General features: G+C 34.9%; 1 protein-coding gene across 2 annotated transcripts; it reads left to right on the top strand.

Annotated features, from left to right (window-relative positions):
• Positions 1–10,203: 10,203 nt before the first annotated feature.
• LOC142609654 (BTB/POZ and MATH domain-containing protein 4-like) lies at positions 10,204–17,942 on the top strand. Of its 2 annotated transcripts, XM_075781302.1 has the most exons (5): positions 10,232–10,690; positions 14,472–14,817; positions 14,967–15,246; positions 17,224–17,271; positions 17,360–17,942. In XM_075781302.1, the coding sequence occupies exons 1-4, from the start codon at positions 10,293–10,295 to the stop codon at positions 17,268–17,270; spliced, it is 1,071 nt and encodes a 356-aa protein (XP_075637417.1). In that variant the 5' UTR covers positions 10,232–10,292; the 3' UTR covers position 17,271; positions 17,360–17,942. The 2 variants fall into 2 exon arrangements, with proteins under 2 accessions (XP_075637416.1, XP_075637417.1); XM_075781301.1 differs by lacking the exon at positions 17,224–17,271 and having other exon boundaries at positions 10,204–10,690.
• The last annotated feature ends 2,561 nt before the right edge of the window (positions 17,943–20,503 follow it).

Here is a 20,503-nt window from a genome sequence, read left to right as displayed (position 1 = left end):
ATGGGGTCTATTTAGGCCTAAAGTTGGAATTATGACTCACCTAGTTGTGAGTGACCTACTTATATGTTCCTTTAGCTTTAAGGGGCTTACTAACATATAGATAAGCTCAAAACTCAACCATGTAGGGTTAACGCTTGTGTGTGTTTGAATTGTTTGTTGGGGGATTTTTTTAAAAATAACTATAAAAACCAAACTATATTATTAGTTAGCCAAGGTTTGAAACTAATTTGGTATCTAACAAATCGAGTCCGCTGGACTTGATTTCGAAATGCTAAATCGAGTGCACTGAACTCGATTTCAACATCGTTCGTTGCTGATGTGGATACTTGGTCCACGTAAGCACCGAACTCGAGTCCATAGAAATCGAGTTCTGTCAAATAGAAATCGAACCTTATGGGCTCGATTTAGTACCACCTAAACCCAGAAATCAAAACGCAGAAATCAGCAAAACCCAGAGATCAAAAGGCAGAGATCAACAACCAGAGATAAACAACGAAGAAGAAAGAAGCAACGATACAACACCCAGCAACTCAGGCACCGATTCAAGCGATGGAAATTGGATCGGACGTGTGGTTTCTCGCCGCCACTCCAGTGGAGGAGAAGAACACGTACCCAACAACCCAGGCGCCGATTCTAACCAAACACAGGCAGTGAAAGCTTCAGGTGATGGAAATCGGATAAGACGTGTGGTTTCTCACCGCCACTCCAGTGGAAGAGAAGAACACATTGAAGTGGAGAGTGGGTTTGATTTGTTTTGGATTTGATTAGTTCATGGGTTTTTGGGGCTTGGAAGTGGAGAGTGGGACGACATAAGTAAAAAAGGGAAAGGAAGAACAAGAAAGTCGCTCAGTTGCCGAAACAAAACTTCGATTTCTAAAACAAAACGAAATCGAGTTTGTATGACTCGATTTCTATTTGACAAAACTCGAGTCCACAAGATTCGAGTTCTATGTCTACGTGGACCAAGTATCCACATCAGCTACGAATGATGTTGAAATCGAGTTCAGTGCAATCGATTTAGCATTCTGAAATCGAGTCCAAAGGATTCGATTTGTTAGATACCAAATTAGTTTCAAACCTTGGCTAACTAATAATACAGTTTGGTTTTTATAGTTATTTAAAAAAAAAATCCGTTTGTTAGGCTAATAAGATAGGTCAATCTCTTAAAATAAAGTCTTTTTATATTTTTAAAAAAAAAACAAAAAAAAAAAGTAAAGTTTTCAAGTTCTTTTTTTGTTAAACAAAAAGTTTCAAGAAAAAAAGTGTGAAGTTCTCCACAAAAAAAAAAAAATCAAATAATTTTTTTTAAAATTGAGTTTTTTAGTAAATAAAATTTTCAAGAAAAAGTTCATTTCAAAAAAAAAAAGTGAGTTTTTTAGTGAGATTTTTTTTTATATATAAATTCCTAAAAAAAGTTTTTTTTTTCAGTGAGTTTTTTGTAAATATTTTTTTTTTCTTTCTAAAAAAATCAAATTGAGTTTTTAAGAAAGAGTTTCTTTCAAAATATATTTTTTTTAAATCTTTTGGGTTTTTTTATTAATTTTTTTTTCAAAGGTTAGCTTATTCTAGTAGCCCATTTTTGTTTGATGCTTTGAATCTTTCCCTTGTTATGTCTTGGGCTTAGGTCCATCCGTGTTTTGTCTTATTTTGTCTTGGGCTTTAGGCCCACCCCTGTTTTGTTTACGAGCATTATGCCTACCTTTTTTGTGTCTCGGGCCTTAGGCCCAACCTTGTTTTGTCTCGGAGATGTGGCTTATTATCTTCTTAAGAACTTCAACTTGCGCCTCCACACACTCGAGCATCTTTTGCATGAGGACCTTTTCACTCGAAGTGTCCATTTTATCCTCTTAAGGGGTCTTCCCTTTAATTGTCTTGCCTTCCATTGGATTTGGATTGGAGTAATACTTGAAAACAAGTCTCATTTTTATTAAGTTCATGTCCCAATTAGAGGTTTTTTAACTTTTTAGATGTCCTCAGAAAATTTTTAAGTTCATTTTAATGAAGGCCCAATTACAATATCACTCCCTTCCCTCTCATGGATTTTTGCCCCTTGTTTCATTGGGCTTTGGTCCATTTACAATAAAACTCTCGTCTTACTCTCATGGGCTTTCATTAGAATGCACTTAGAAACTTTCAATCCTTTGTCTTAAACATGGGCTTACAATGTATTCATTACCTTTTTGCTAGAATATATTATAGCCTTCCTCTCAAAATCTATGAAATTCTCATCGTTTTGGGCTTAGGCATTCAACGAGGCCTAAGATTAGGAAAGTTCATATTGGCTTTGTAGGATTTTGGATGCTAAGTCCATAACATATATGTTACCTTAGGCCTAAAGTCCTCTCTTTCAAAAGGGTTTTTTCTACTTGGGCCTATGGTAGCAATTAGGCTATAATCTTATGAGCTTTTCAAGTTAAGATATACCTTTGAATTTACGAACAAGCCTCTTATATGTGAGAACTTCTTTTCTTTTATCCCATAACATCTTAGGGTATACCATAACTTTAAGGCCACCCCTTCCATTTTTTACATCTTTTATTTGTTTTTTAGAATTAGGTGAACACATGATATATGGTTGAACAAACAAGAGATATAAATGGTATTCTTTTGTGATAGGTTCTAGAATCTCTCTAGTGTAGGTAGGCTCCCTAAAGCTAAAGGGATAGATAAGTAGGTCACTCATAACTAGGTGGGCTATGATTCCAATCGAGGGCCTAAGTGGACCCCATAGTGGATTGGTAGCAAACCTTTAACATACTTAAAACCCATTATAGACGATGGCACCGATTATGAGTTGGTGGGATGAACTTCGGAAGATTTGGGCGCGAGTAGAGCCTTCCATCTTCCCACTCATCACCAACTAAGGTTAAGGGACAAAAGAGAACAAGTGATGTGTGTGCAAACAAGTATGGAAATAGTTTTTATTAAGGTTAAGAAATAAGACACATAAGAATTAAACTCACTATCCCTAGCAAAGTCGCCACTGTGGGCACAAGAGGTTTGAAGTTGCCACCTAGTTTTTGCAATGGTCTAGGAACCATATATATAGCGTCCTCTCAAGAAAGGACCATTAATCTTACTACCAGAGATATAAGCTCGGAGTTTAGGTACACTCTTGGGAAGGTGTTAGGCACCCAAAATCACCCAACCTTAAGGTTGGCCTCCCATCATTGTGTCTTACATCTTAACCTCATTAAAAACACTTTCAATACTTGTATTCTAACTCACACACACACACTAGCATACATCTAAGCAAAAAACATGGCATTATTCATCCCAAAACAACATAACATCTCTATCCATAAAGCATAGGAAGCCAAACCACACATAACCCTAACATTCATCTAACATGTGAACACCCTTTCATACATCTAAAACAAGGTAGCAGCTCAATCATGGTAGCAATATATCATGGCAATTGCAAAATCATATAAAGCATACAGTTGGAATTGAAAGACACAAAACAAAGCATGCAACAACATACACCATCAGATGCATGTTCATACTAATGTATGACTTACCTTTACTTACCTTTCAACAACACAACACCTATGGCATTAATGCATGGACATGTGAATGAATGGTATAGCAATCTTTAAGCAAGAAAACCCTAATCTAATAAGTTAAACACAAACAAATAAATAAAATATGCAAAACAAGAACTCAGATGAAAAATATATGTAAAAAGGATTTCAACAAAGGCAAGACATGTGAAGCAAACAAACCAAACAAAACAAGAAATCTGAATTAGGGTTTCTGGGCAAGTGCCTGCATACGCAGACAGAGACCTGCGTACACAGGGTTTAATCTGCGTACGCATGCTTGCGACATGCGTGTGTAGGACTTGTTCAAAAACCCTAAAAGAAAAACAGAGAATAAACGAAAACCCTAATTCTAACAATCAAACATGCTCAAAACATAAAAAGAACTATAAAACTAACCTAAGCAAACATGTATAAACATAAACTAAGCAGAAAACAAGATTAAAATGTAGAAAGCAAAGCAGATTAGAGAGAGAAATAAAAAGAAAGGGTTAGACTCAATATCTTAAATGAGAAGCTTTACAAGCTTGATTTTGACTATTCCTCTCAATTAAATCTATCACAAGTCATTAAACAAGCAATTAGTAATCTTAAACTTAAAGGATTAAGGCCAAAAGAGGTCTCAATCAAATAAAATTGACTTGATGGTATTTTGTGAAAAAATCCCTTTTGATTCATTATTTTCTAGTGAATCTTAGGTTTTTCCCATGGGATTTATGTGTGTTTTGAAAATGTATCATGTAAGGCTTTATATAGTGAAAAAAATGTGGTTTGGAACAGCTCCCAGACAATGTGGAATTCATTACAAACCTCAGTCATTATTGTAGAAAACTTGCCTTTATTATGTTTTCTGAAACCCTAGTTGTGTATGCAAGTGTGCTTACGTATGCATGCTTTGGCCCATGTACGCAGGCTGCTACCCACGTACGTGGACTGAGGGCCACTTTAGTCATTTTATTTTCAAAAATAGATTTTTGCTCATTTAAAAGGTTATATTTTCTATTTTAACACTCCTCAAGTCAATTTGATATTTGATTGGGCTCTAACTAGCCTTAAGCCTTAGAGTTTGAGCATCATTGAGGAATGGGGGCCCAATTTGTAAGAGGTACAAAATGCAGTGTCTATAGGGTCGTTAGGGTATGTGCCTCTTCTAGATTGGACCCACCAACTACGGACCTGTTGGGATGAACTCCTCATTTGGCTTCCTAGAAGTCTTTGGGAATCAGTGCTCCACATATGGTTGCATATGTACCTAATGGATGGTCATGTCTTATCCTTCGTATTCATACCAATGGATGGATGGTCATACCGACAGTTTAGTAACTGGGTCCCATAAACCTTTATGTATTCTCCACTCATGCATCCCTATATGAAAAGAACTTGCACGCCACGCCTAAAAACCCTACTCCACTCTCGTGTCTTCCCTATATGGGAAGAAAAGCACAAGATTTTGGGGCCTTAACTCCAAATCTTCTTTACAAGGAAAAATCCTACATTCAAGGGATCTTGATTAGCTCTACACTACTATATAAGCACTAGGCCTCCTCTTCCTTAAGGTACGTGCAATTTCCTAACTCTTATACTTTTGAGCTATTAGAGATTTTTCTATCACTAACTTAACTTTCGGAGGGTCTTTGACCAGCACCCCATTAGTGCTTTCTGTAGATTCTTCATCTTATTTTTTATTTTGGTACCTTATTAGATGCGAGTGTGGATGATTAACTCACTGAGGATTTTATGCATCATCAATATTGTTGATTCGCCTCACACATTTGTGGGTTGTTTAATCTCATTGATTGATCAACCCACACCATATTGCTATTTGCTAATTTTATTGATGTTGCTATCTTTATCTCATACTTTCTGTCTTCGCCTACATTTGCATCTTTACTTACATGCTCATTAACATCATACATTTTCTTACCATTGCATCTATCACACCTGTTCATATGCCTAATGCATCCACCACCAATCGCAGGCCTTTCATTTTCTAGAGAGGCCACTTGCATCATGTGTCCACCATTGGTCCATCTTTGCATAGCATATGCCATCCGGCTCAATTTTCTTGCACACTTCATACTTATGTCTCTTGCATCCGGTTTGTGCATCTATGTGCTCCATGCATCATACCATAATCCTAGTCAACTCTCGCACACTTCCTGTCATGTGGTCCCACTAATCCATTGACTTTTTAGAAAGACGCTTGTCTCTTCAAGCTTACACCATCACTAGTTTTGCCAATTCCGCTACAGAGTAAATCAAACTCAGAGACATTGCTTTCTCCCATTCTTAAGGAACCCCTTCACCCCCCCCCCCCCCCGCCGTCATATAAGTACGTTTAGGTTCTTGCCCCTAGGGATCTATGACACGGTCCAGACACTTTTTCAGAAGAAGACAACTGACCATCGATCTCAAAGTCTATGACTTTGAGACCACCCTTTGTAATGCCCCAAAATCATAAATAATAAAAGTCTATTCAATCTAAATAATCCATAAAAAAATATTAAATAAAAGCAACCAGAAACCTAAAATGTCATCACAAATGTCAGAGCTCTAATCCACTAAAGATAAAACATCCTCAAAATAATTATCCAGTACAACGTTTAATGCCATAAAAATAATAATAAAATCCTCAGTTCCACAAAATAATTCGTAACTGTTGTATTCCAAGAATCTCTACTCCAATAATCCCTCTAATACATCTATAAGGAGAAATAAAAGGGGGGTGAAATAACTCAATAAGTGAATTTACTAACATTGGGGTGTGGGAACAAACCTTTCAAACAAATAATTCTTACAATAAATTCATAACTTGTAACTCATCAATATTTTATCATCAAATATTTCATATAAAAAAAATATTTATATTATGACCATCATAATATATATATATATATATATATATATATATATATATATATTTATATATATTAATACCATCATATAAACAATTTCCTAGACTTTTCTTGTGGTTAACGTTTACGCCCCGTTGACAAGGTTGTGTTGTCCCCTTTTTGGGACTGGAACCTCCTTTTCATCCCCTTTCTTAACGATGGCTCCTTTGGAACCTAAAGGTGCACTCCTTGCTAAGAAGCTTCCTTTTTGGATCCTCAATAATATACTCCCTTGCTAAAGAGCTATCAAATGTACACTGGCCCCTTTTTTGGGACCGTCCCTTGCTAAGGACTAGCTGTAGTATGATTGTCCCTTGCTAAGGACTAAATACAATACTAAGCTTTTAATCGCGACTTGCCATAGAGTTTCAAAACATATTCAATATGCTCACAAAAATAATCCATTCATAATTCTCAAAAATATAAAAATATATTTACACATACAAGTTTAAATAAATTTAGGTTGTCCCACAAGTTTTTCTTAAAATGAATAGTCAATGTGCACATCAAACATTTATAAAATATCAATAGATATATAGAATATCAACATATTTCTTTGATATAAAAGAGTTTAATAATTAACACTGTTTTGGGAAAAAACCCCAAAATTAGTAAACATTACTTACCTCTTAGTTGCAAAAATATGAAATCAACCTCCCTTAAATCACAACAAATCAGTAGAATTAGAACCTAGCAACATCAAAGATAGGTCCATCAATACACAATTCCCACTTAAAATCAGTTTTCACACTTAAACAATTTTATCCTAGACAATACTGATATATTCAAAATTCTCCATTTATTTACTTAACTATCCAATTCAATTTCAGCTTTAACCAGATTTTTGGACTTAAAAATATTGCTGACTAATCAGATTTTTCTATTAACGTAATCATAGGTATTCATGAAACTTCAATATAGGTGAATATCTGATCAACCTGAATGTAACAGCCAATGTGATTTATTCATATCTATTCACTCTAACATTATATATATTCAATCTAATATTGAAAGTCACGTATAGTATTCTTAATTATCAATCCAGTTGCCTATTATTCCCTCAATGCTGCTGGACTAGTATTAGACAATAACCAAAAGTGTGATGCATGTCAGTTTGATGGTAAACAAGTGAGGCTATATACGAATATATATATATTAACCACAGAGCACCCTTTCCCTTTAATATAAAGATAGGTGAAGATTCATGGAGTGATGCCTATTATCCTAGTAGGTACTAATATAATTCCATGCACCACTCATGCCTTTCCTGCAAACGTGGGACAAGTCTAGCCATAGAATATTCAACATCCTAAATTTAGAGCTAAGGAAACCATACCTGCAATAGTCTCACATTCAGTTGCAAAGCAGAAAAGAAAATAAGTTGTTCAACCGGCTGTTGCGGCTAAAACAAAAGAAAATCTTATATATATATATATATATATATATATATATATATATATATATATATATGTGTGTGTGTGTGTGTGCGTATCTTAAGAGGTAAAAGGCTAGGATTTTTAAAAGCTTATCAAGGTCCATATATTTACTTATGACATCTCACTTGGGCCTTTTATACCATAATAATTATCAGATTTAAATATCTTAGGCCCAAACTAATTAAATCCATTTAATTGCGGGCCTCCTTTTTAATTTAAGTATAAAAATTAAATTAGTAATAAAATCATGGGGTGCTACATTTATGGGGAAGCAGTCCCTAGATGCTAACAAGCGATAAGCCTATGTCATAAGTTAGCTCCTCCCATTGTATGCTTTTGTTTGAAGAGGTGTGCATGGGTAGGGCTTGGATATCGACTGCAACATCTAGATCATCTCTATAGTCTTTTGGCATCATCATGCACAGCAATGCCAAAAGAAAGGTAACTATAGACACCTAATTTTGTCCCGACTTATATCCAAGTCCTCTGGTTCCAATGACGAGAAATCAAATCGCTACCAAAATCATCAATACTATGTATGGAGCCTAGTGACTTAACAGTTAATAGAACCCAAAACGTGATCCAAAAAACCAAGTTTGAAGCCCAAAATATATTTTTAAGCCCAATTTCCAAAAGGCTTGCAAAAAGTGTGTTTTGAGTGTGAACACGCCTTTTGTAAGTTGATTTTAAAAAAGCTTACAAAGAGTGCGTACGCGTGCATATGGATGCGTATGCACTTAATTAAATGTGTATGCACTCTTTTGGTTAGAAGCCTAAAAAATGTTTTTTTTTTCCCCCTTTTTGGTGGGATTTTTGATCAATCGATTTGGCCCGTTGATTGATTAAAACATCCCACCATAAACCCTAGCCTCCACCAAGCCTATAAATACCCCCACTTTCCACCACCCAAAGGATCCAAACTTAGAAGCTACAGTTTTAATGAGTTTTTAATTGAGTTTTCTAACACTTTGGTTTTAGATTTTTTTCTTTTTTTTATAATGTATTGTTTATACAGGTGTAACTTTTATACCATAATAATTATCAGATTTAAATATCTTAGGCCCAAACTAATTAAATCCATTTAATTGCGGGCCTCCTTTTTAATTTAAGTATAAAAATTAAATTAGTAATAAAATCATGGGGTGTTACACCCTTTCTAGGGAAGCAATCCCTACATGCTAATAAGTGATAAGCCTATGTCATAAGTTAGCTCCTCCCATTGTATGTTTTTGTTAGCTCCTCCCATGGGTAGGGCTTGGATATCGACCGCAACATCTGGATCATCTCTATAGTCTTTTGGCATCACCATGCACGGCAACGCCAAAAGAAAGGTAACTATAGACACCTAATTTTGTCCCGACTTATATTCAAGTCCTCTAGTTCCAATGACGAGAAATCAAATCACTATCAAAATCATCAATACTATGTATGGAGCCTGTTGACTTAATAGTTAATAGAACCCAAAACGTGATCCAAAAAACCAAGTTTGAAGCCCAAAATATATTTTTAAGCCCAATTTCCAAAAGGCTTGCAAAAAGTGTGTTTTGAGTGCGAACACGCCTTTTGTAAGTTGATTTTAAAAAGGCTTACAAAGAGTGCGTACGCGTGCATATGGATGCGTATGCACTTAATTAAATGTGTATGCACTCTTTTGGTTAGAAGCCTAAAAAATGTTTTTTTGTTTTTTTCCTTTTTGGTGGGATTTTTGATCAATCGATTTGGCCCGTTGATTAATTAAAACATCCCACCATAAACTCTAGCCTCCACCAAACTTATAAATACCCCCACTTTCCACCACCCTTCCACCACCCAAAGGATCCAAACTTTTCACCCATAGCAGAAGCTCCAGTTTTAATGAGTTTTTAATTGAGTTTTCTAACACTTTGGTTATAGATTTTTTCTTTTTTTATAATGTATTGTTTATACAGGTGTAGCTTTTTTTTTCTTAGCCTTATTTTAAATAATTTAACATTTAAATTTTATTTTTGTTTTTATATAAGATAGAAATTCTACCATTCCCTTCCCACACCTCACAGACAAGTATACTTGTAGAGTGACCATTACAGGAAAAGAACATTTAGGGGTGTTTGGTAAGGGATTTTAAACAACTTTTTTCAGTGTTTAAATAACATTACACGTATTTCTACACACTTTTTTACCCATATGTTTTTTCAAAAAATACAAATAACATTACTAGAACAATATTACCAAACACCCTCTCAAAATTTTGAAAATAAAGTATTTTGTTTATTTGTTATTTTTTTTTTTTTTTTTTTGGGTCTCAAGTCAAGTTAGGTAAATAAGTATTAAGAGTTAATGATATATATAAAAGCTGCAGTGCAGAGAGAAAAAATGAATGAAAATTTGAGTTGGAGAAAAAAAGAAAATCAGTGAGAAAAAGAAAAGAAAAGAAAAAGAAGATGCGTGGTGGTGGTGAGATGATGATGTCGTCTTCGTCTTCGTCGTCGTCTCGATCAAGGTCGGTGACGGAAACGGTGAACGGGTCACACAACTTCACAATAAGAGGGTACTCGTTGGCGAAGGGGATCGGAGTTGGAAAGCACATAGCGAGCGAGAATTTCACGGTTGGAGGTTACCAGTGGGCCATCTATTTCTACCCTGATGGCAAGAACCCCGAAGACAACTCCACCTATGTCTCTGTCTTCATCGCTCTCGCCAGCGAAGGCACCGACGTCCGTGCTCTCTTTGAACTTACCCTCCTCGACCAGACTGGCTCTGCCAAGCACAAGGTTCATAGCCACTTCGATCGTGCCCTCGAGAGTGGGCCCTACACCCTCAAGTACCGTGGCAGCATGTGGTATCTCTCTCTCTCTCTCTCACTCATCATTTCTTTCTATTTTCAAATTCCAACGTCACCCTTTTATTTATGTTGTGTTGTGTTGAACTGGAATTGTATTTCTCTATGATCTGATTGATTGTGTGAAAGCCAGCCAGCCATCCACAGAGAAAGGATGATTAGTATGCAAGTAAATAAATAATGGGTTTGAAAAGCATAATTAATTACGAGTGGTATTTGAATCGCACAATCTATAGTCACAGAGATAATATGACCTTAATTAATTAGAGAGCTGCACATGACTGGAGTTGTTGTGTGCTAACATCTTCCCTCCTTTTCATCTACTTTATCAAGTTAAGAGGTGTGGGAGAAGACCACATCTGTTGTAGTATGCTTGAGGTAGAGTTTCACACCCCGGAAATGTTCACACCTTTGGTAGCCTAATGTATATATTTGGAGGGTCAAAGTGCCTGAAAAAAGTGGCATTTTTCGTTTGGACAGCGGCAATAGGAAAAATTCTTATGATGGATTGCCTATGGATGAGGAATGTATTTATAGTGGAGTGGTGTGGCATGTGCAAGAAAAATGGGGATTTCATAAATCACTTGCTTCTTCATTGTGACATTGCTTGAGATTTGTGGTCAATGGTGTTGTGCGTATTTGGGATCTATTGGGTTATGCCTTAGAGGGTAGTGGATTTATTTTCCTTCTGGAAGGGGAATTTTGGAAGACAATGAAGGAGCAAGGTGAGCACAACTCGAATCATGAATAAGTCAAGTCCAAAGAAGGCAATAAGATTGATCTTGTTTCCAACAAAAAAATAAATTAGAAATGAATTTTGATTCTTGAATTGAAAGCTATTCAAGCCATTGATTTTTGTGATTCCTACTAAATTTTGACGAGGATCAAAATAAAGGCATTCCATTGTCATCCTTGCTCTTTCCTATAACAAAAAAAAAAATGGTATTAGCTCAAGATATAAACTATTCCAATGGTTGCAAAACTTGAAGTCAAATTTCTCCAATTAAGAGAGAGTGATGTATCTGTAGAAAGATTGATTTGTTGTTACTTCGCAAGTTTGTAGATTCCAAGATTTATATTGTGACTCAAGCAAAATCAAAAAGCGCTCATCTAACATTTCTAATTTAGTTCCCTTGTGCTTACTATGGTCTCTTTGGAAGGAACGCAATAGGCAGACTTTTGAGGATTTGGATAGTTCCAAGGACCAATTGCTTGCTTTCTTTAGTGGATCTCTATTCGACTGGTCTCAGGCTTAAGGACTCACATCTAGTGATTTTCTCTCTTCTTTCCTTTGTTCTCTCCTCTTTTGTAATTAGTTTTCTTCATTGTTTTCTTTTCTATTTTGTTTTTCCTCCGTAATTTTTGGTTTACTTTGTGCACTTCATGCATAAATTAGTCTTTTGAATTTTGGGTCAAGTGTTATATGCTTTGGAAAGTCAAAGTTATTGGGAGTCTTAAGGGTTAGATTCTTTTTAATATGAATTTTTACTTCATAAGTCATGGTTAGTTTTATAATTAGGGGGTGGAGATAATTTGTAAGTTTTTGTAATTCATGCACATTAAATGTATTTTGGTTTGATTTAAATCTAGAAATTTCTAGGAGTTTGTATGCATCTTAAGTTTGTGTTATTTAAGACATTCCGAGACTTGACAGAAATGACTTAGTAGCTTCTATTAATTTCCTTTTCTGCTAAGCAAATGTGGTGAAGCCATGGAAGATTAATTTGCTATTACCTTGCGAATTTTCCTATTCAATAATTATTTTATTGGGTCCTTGTGTGAAGTCCAATTGAAGTGAAATCATGTCATTTTAATAGACTAAGTATGTCTTTTAGGGTTAAAATAGATTTTAATTTGGGTTTTTATTTTATTAGTTATGGTCAATTTTATATTCAAGGGAAAATCTGTAATTTCTGCAATTCCTCTGAATTAAGGGTATTTGGTAATTTAGTTGAGTCTAGGATCTTCTAGGGTATTCTAAGTATCTTAGGTTTATTTTCTTTGCGTCCAAGTTAAATATTTATTAGGTTTGGTTTACTAGTTAAACTAGGAGTTCTAGTACTAGTAGGAATCCTATTCCTACTAGCTAGCACAAGTAAGAGTCTTTTATATATATTGTGCCCAATGTATTCAAAAGGAGGTAGAATGAGTTGATTAATAAAATTGAGTGTATTGGGCAATAGGGCCGGCCGTAGGCTCAGGCCATTGCCTAGGGCCCCCTTACTAGAGAAGGCCCCAAATTTGGGGGCAATTTTTTTTTATATATATATAATTAGTTTTTAGAGATATTAAAACATTTTAGTTTACATTTTTTTTCACTATTAAGAAGGCTCAAAGAATTAAGTAATGCTAGAGATAGAGATAAGACAAATTTAAATAAATAGGTCTAGACGTGTTACTAATCACAAGTAATGCAAATAGGAAAATGTTAAAAATACTATGAATTTTACTATATAAGTTTTATTTATTTAATTATTTTTATACAAGATAAAAATTTTACTTTAGCCTAGTCTAAGTATATATGTATGCGAAACTCTCATCTAGATACTTAAATTTTGGCCATTGCCCCCCACACCCCATAAGAACTTATACTTGTGAAGTGATCACTGCACCAAAAGAGCATGGTGGTCTCCATAACTTTTATAATTTGATGTGACAGTGAATATCTATGAAAGGTGGATTTCAACAAACTATTGAATGCGTTTTTGAATGAATATTTGTAATTGGTGATATATCTTTGTAATTCTCATGCTGTAAATTTTATAATATTTCTAGTATTTTTGTAAGCCTCATGTCATTGATCACATTCATTATAACACCAGTTTGTAGTAAAATTTGTTATAACTTTAGCATTTTCTAAAAAAAAATCATATTAAAAAGTAAAAAGAATGGATTTAAAAAATATATATTATATAAATGCTAGTTAAATATTATTTAAGTGATAACATAAGGCCCCCATTTGAAGATTTCGCCTTAGGCCTCAAAAACGCTTGGGCCAGCCTGTTGGGCAATAGTCATGTTGGCCTTTGTTGGTTCTTTTTCCTTCTCTCCTCTTTCTTTTCTTCATCTTCTTTTTCTAAAGTTACTGTTAGACAAATTCTCTAATTTTCTTTCATCAAAATGAATTCTTCTTTCAAGGGCCTGCCTTTACTTCATAGCTTCATCTCTTAGATCCGGCATTCTTGAGGAGCAGCAACAAAGTCATATAATAAGAAAGCTTCTAATGTTTTTCTTTAACTTTTGTTGCAAACTTGCAATATGGTGGTCTTGTGCTTGGGATAAATTCTTATTACTAGAATATCACATATTGTTGTGTATTATCGGTTCATGTGGACCATCAACCCCCAATAATAATAATGAACTTTATATTTTTAAATCTGAAAAAGGGGAATATTTCCAACGTTCATCACCTCATGCAATGTGAAACATAAAATACAGGATAAAGGTTTAACATATGCTAATCTGCATTTTCCTTTCCTGAATCCTGACCCAGCATAAATCTGTTAGAAATGCTTTAATAGTTTGTTAACTGCTTCAAGTGACCAGTAGCTCTATTTTTTTTTCCCATGTTGTATTTTGCAATCATTTATTATCATTTTCTTGGCAAGAGCCTTGTATAGCTCAGCTAGCACCTCTTGGTGTTTCCAACGGAGACATCTAAGGTTAAAATCTCCCCTCCCCCATTATAAATTATCGAAAAAATCACTTTATTATCTTCTTCTTTTATCACAGTGTTTCCGCTATTCTAGTTAATTTACCTTTTCTTTCTTTGGTTTTTTAGGGGCTACAAGCGATTTTTCAGACGGAATATGCTTGAATCATCAGTTTTCCTTAAGGACGATTGCTTGAAAATTAATTGTACTGTTGGTGTTGTGGTTTCTGCGGTGGATTGTTCAAGATTACACTCAATTCATGTCCCTGAATCTGATATTGGAGCACATTTTGGTATGCTATTGGAGAATAAGGAATGTTCTGATGTTACTTTTAATGTGTCTGGGGAAAAGTTTCATGCTCACAAGCTGGTACTGGCTGCTCGCTCTCCTGTATTTGAAACTGAATTTTTCAATGGAATGGATGAAGATGATCAAGAAATAGTCGTTACAGATATGGAACCCAATGTTTTTAAGGTAGCCTTTTCCAAAAAGCAGTTTTTTCCCCGTCCTTCCTGCTTGGATATAATGCAGCATGGTTTGAATTATTCTGGCTTTTGTGTCAGGCAGAGTCTACTATATATTTGTATATGTTCGTAATAATTTCTTGCATGTCTGTTGAGCAGGCTTTGCTTCACTACATATATAGGGATACTCTTGTTGAAGATGAGGATTTCTTGGCGATGAGTTCATCTTGCATGCCATCTTTATCTGACACATTTGCTGCGAAATTGTTAGCTGCAGCAGAAAAATATGGTTTGCCTAGACTTAGATTGATGTGCGAGTCTGTACTCTGTAGGGATATATCTGTAGATTCTGTTGCCAATATTTTGGCCCTGGCTGACAGTTATCATGCTTCAGATTTAAAATCAGTTTGCCTAAAATTTGCTGCTGAAAACCTTGTCGGTACGTTCTTCCTGCTTGATTTTTTTTTTCACTCAGTTTTCTAATTTATGTCAAACTATTTCGACATTGCTGTTATGCGCTAAGCAAAGTACAATGTTATTGTTCATTATGGGTTTCCTAGTCATTTCCCTCATAGTCTGCATTTAGGAAGTGCAGATTTTTCAACATAACAACCATATCATTATCTTAAACGTGTAGGGTACAGATAGAACAAAGAAAGGCTGTAAATAGGAAATTGATCTATATCACATAAGTTTGTGGTAAAATTTGAATATTTTAAAGGAAAAATGGGATTTAAATGAGAAATACAAGAAATACAGGGGGGGACATCTGTATAATTTTAAAACTTGAGGTACTTAAGAGTTAACATGTATATGCATTACAAAATTAAGAAAATATTAAATTTCTGAACTTTTGTGAATGTCAAACATGGATCATCAATCATGTCACTTTATTTTTCTTGTTATTTTTATCTTCCAAAATGGTATACTAGTTCTATATATTTTATGCCATTTGGCATTTCATATTTATATCTTTATAAAATATTGATGTAACAAATATTAATAATATTTATTTCTATATTACAAATGCAATTCACATGTTACTGTTATATCATATCCAAGATCTTCAAGAATCGACATATTACCTAGGGTTGTCCACGGGTCAGTTTTGGACTCAACCAGAAACCAACCCTCTCACGTCGGGTGGTGGAAGGAGAGACCCACCGCCGACTGCTAGTAACCATGGGTATAGTTGGATTGGGCTAGGGTAGACACTGGTTGGATTCGTCAGGTGTTTTCTGGTCTGAAGAAGGAGAACAAACCCAGACACAGCGAGATTAAACCCCGAGAAATCAAACCCAAAGAATACAAACCTAAACAACACATAACTACAAGCAAAATAGCACAAACAAGATCGCAAACCCTAGATCTATTAGTTTGAAATGGAGAGAGTGAGAGAGAGAGAGACTAAGTGTTTGTTTGGCATTGGAGTATAAGCCATCTTTTTGCTATTTTTGCTCTTACGTATAGATTTTTAAAGCCTCATTTGTTTTTTACTTTTTCTTTATTTTTCAAAGTACGAGTATATTTTAGCACACTTTCAGCAAAAAGCTAAGTTGTTACCAAATGGATATTAGAAATCAAACCTCAGAGAGAGAGAGAGAGAGAGAGAGAGAGAGAGACCACTCAGCCTTCAATGGAGATGAGTTGGCGACCTTGTGATGAGGGCAAGTAGGCAACCTGTGATGGTGGTAGAATGACAGATCTGAAGACCCAAGACTGATGAATGGCCAAGTTGAGGAACTGAAGCTTAAAAGAGAAAAATTCTAACTTGCAACCTGTTTCGATGGGTTGGATCCATCGGTTTTCAAACCCCCTAACCTGCCACTTGAACCGATATTGTCGGTTGCTGTCATCGGCAACCTGCAGCCGACCAAACCACCACTTGGATTGGACGGTTTTTGGGTCGGATGGTGTCAGATCTGGCAGTTTGGTCAGGTGTTGCTCTAATATTGCTTTGTTTCTATAATATATGTGCTTGTGACATGTATTTGTGTTGGCATTTTAAAGGCTTTCATGTGGTATTAATATGTTTAGTTGCTTTTTCTTGTCGTTTGATCTAGATGGGCATGGCATCTATGTCATTCCAATATTGTTCAATTACTTGGGAACCATGCTTTCTCAAGTTATTCATCATTACTTGGGAATAATGATAGGTCATTTTTTTCCTTGCTCTGGTTACTTATCCACAGCATAAGCAACCTTGCCCTTTTGCCCTTGAAGTTATATGTTCTTGTTAGTTCTTACAATTGCTTGGGCTTTACTGGAAGTGGTTATGAGTGTCGCAATCATTTAATCTTGTTATTCAAAGTCCAAAAACTAGTCAAGTTTGGCACATGAGTGAACATGATGATGTCATAAATTCATGATTAAACAACTGCAGCACGTCCTGTTTATAAAATCTTTTGCTCTTCAGGAGGTGCTGAAGTTATTGAAAACATGGGAATCGAGAATGGAGCCTAAGGTTTTCATTAATTTTATAAGCTTTGTTGTCTATTTTTCCCCATGTTCTTGCTTATCATATCCTTATCCTTTAATTTCCCTTGACACAGCCGTTATGCGCTCCGACGGTTTTGAGTATCTCAAGGAGAACTGCCCACTGCTGCAATCTGAAATCCTTAAGACAGTGGCAGGGTGTGAAGAGGAATTCAGTGGAGGGGGTAAGAGTCGAAGTGTTTGGGCTCAGTTTTCTGATGGCGGTGACACAAATGATAGGAGTGTAAGGCAACAGACCTGGGAAAATGGAGGGGAACGAAGTCGAAGTTTGTGGGTCCAGCTTTCTGATGGTGGTAATGCTAGTGTTAGGAGTCCTAGACAAGAAGGCTAGTGAGGTAAACATGTTTGTAGCCGCTGCTGGTATGAATTGGAAAAGGGGAGAGAAATTTAAGAACATTAAACGAGAAAGGAGCATTGCCTCCGGTGTAACATGTCTATTGCTTTTGCCTTTTTATTCTCTCCCTGCTGTATGTGAAATCAATGTTTGTTTTGTTGGAAATTTACTGAGGGTAATAGTATAGGTTGCATTAACAGATGCGTTACCACGAACTTGTAATTGTCAGCGCTGGTTGTAGACTTGTAGCTATAAGAATTTAGAACACATTTGCAGATAAACAGTATTAACACTTTGTTGTAGAAGCTAGCCCTGTTTTTAATGTGTAGCACAACTAATTGCTTGCTTTCCAGGCTGTTGAAAAACTAATGACGTTTTCCAAGTTACTAAGGTATGATATTTTGCTAAGCGTGTGTTGTATGATATTCCAAATGTAACAAAACAATGTAGTCTCAGGGTTTAATTGGATTACAATGTCTTAATGATTTATCCCAAGGATTCATAAGGAGATGATGCTTGGTTTTTGGTAATAAAGGTTAAGAGTACTACCTATGCAGGTAGCATTTGCCGTATTTTTATGGGAATTTTACATGCGTAGGCGTACATATATCGATCAAAATCTAGGGAATTATTAAGGGGAACAGGTATTTGTATCATGAATCTAACTATAGAGTAGCAAAACTTGAAAGATTTTAGGTAAGCCTGTTAGAAAACAAATTATTAGATTTATCTAGATTTCGATAAAATATTTATTTTCTCCCGATAGGGTATAGCCGTATAGGTTCTAAGTTCTATTATATATATATATATGGTTATTTTTTAAAAAATAATTATAATAGTAACAAGCGATTAGGGAGACAAAGGTAGAGTCGAAATTTGTTAGGACAGGGGTCCGGTGTTGTATGGGCGAATTTGGTTCATCAAAAGCAGTCTTTTCAGTCTTATCTCAAATGGTTGACGGCATCTGTAGGGTAGGTCCTATACCTGCCATTCAATAAAATTGGTGTTTATACTTCATAATTCTCAACAACAACAAAAAAAACTCTTTTTATTTACTTCTTTTTTTTTTTATAATTCCATAATTGGGGTAGTGTAATTGGAAAAACTAGTTATGTCATAAGTCTCTTGGTTAATTACTTTTGCTTTTCACCAACTTAAACCACATAAAAGATTGGGAATTAAATGATTGTGTCCAACGAGAAATTTTAAATTTTTTGACATCCAATGATGGACAAATATATCTTTGAAATGATAAAGTTTGATGACTGCTGACGTTTAATGGTTTATTACATTTTTCAACAAGTCATTAAAATTAATTAATTATGGAAAAACAATCCTTTTTAGAATATGGTATTATTTATAAAATGTTCAAAATTTAAGAAAGAAGAGTGATGTGGGGATTTTATATAGTGGGATTGATGGATTTTTTAGTACAATTTTAATCCAAACACACGTCATTCTTATTGCAAATGCTAATTGTGAAAGATATATTTGGTTATTCCTTGTAGTTAATTTAAATACATTTAAATTTTGCCAAAAAAAAGTAAATATATTTAAATTGAATATTTTGGATTATATGCATAAGAATATATAATTATTTATCCAATAATTAGAATGATGAAAGATAATTTCTCAAGCATAATTACTTTAAGGGTTTCAATCTCAACCGCGAATTTGGTAGTTTTCTTATCCAGACCCTTCATTTAATTTTAATGAGATATCTGGTTTCTAAAAAATATCTTATTTTACTATTTTAAAAGTTATTTTATTTGTAGATTCAATTAACTCAACTGGTAAAATATCTGATGATTGATGGTTGAATAAGAGATATGGGGTTCAATCTCCGCTTCTTAGTCTGATGAAAAAGATAATATTATTTAAAAAAAATTACTATCTTGCTACAATACCATCTTATTTGTAAGTAGTAGCTTAGCAAAGTCGTAAAATATTTTACATCTAGCACTCCAGGTGATGATCAATTTTTGTTAGTTGATGGGGTTGTACTGAGCGGAGCCAGGGGGGGTCGAGGGGGGGGGCAAGTGCCCCCCCTGACCTCCCCAAAAACTCCTTTAATGTAGGAGTCTAACGTCTAGCTTTCCCCCTTAACATATTTTTGGATAAGTTTGCCCTCCTTTTGTAAGAGACAAGTTGAGAAGAACTAGCAGATAATAACGGACTCATAAGAGTGTTTTCTTTTTTGATAGGATATTATGACTCACGGAACTTTGATCTTTAGCAATAATTAATAATTAGAATTCAATTATATAAGGGACTCTTATTGACTAATCCATTGGTTCCTGAGACTTTGCTATTGCTGCATAGTTTTAGAAGTTGACAAACACTCTGTTTCAAAGCCGTGTAACAGGGGTGCTTTCAAGTTGGCATCCCTAGTTATTCAAAGCATTGAATGTAAAGTGAAGTTAGAGGATACCCTGTTAGCCTGCAAGATATGCTCTAACCCTCTAAATCTTATGTATTAGCGTCATATTCAAAGGTAATTCCCTTGGTTTTAGCCAAAGTCATCTATGGCCAAGATTCCATCAGTTAAGAGCTTAATCGGTTGAAGATGTTATTAGCGTTATATCCAAGTTTTATTAAACTAGCAATGTTTTTATTTTTTATTTTCATTACATAAAGTCTTAATATTTTTATGAACAAAAAATAAAAATAAAAAACAAAATGCTCAGTGGGTCCTATTTATAAACTATTGTTTGGTATAATTCATAATTTACCATGAGAATAGTGGTATTTGAACTTGAGATATCTTTGATATATTTTGTTTTTAATCTTATGATTTTAATCTTGCTCTCCTGACCTCAAATTCTGACTCCGCCACTAATACTGACCATTTCATGCAGCAAAGGAG

Source organism: Castanea sativa, chromosome 9, assembly GCF_040712315.1.
Source record: "Castanea sativa cultivar Marrone di Chiusa Pesio chromosome 9, ASM4071231v1".
In the NCBI taxonomy this organism is placed as follows: Eukaryota; Viridiplantae; Streptophyta; class Magnoliopsida; order Fagales; family Fagaceae; genus Castanea; species Castanea sativa.
This window is presented reverse-complemented; position numbering and strand designations above follow the sequence as displayed.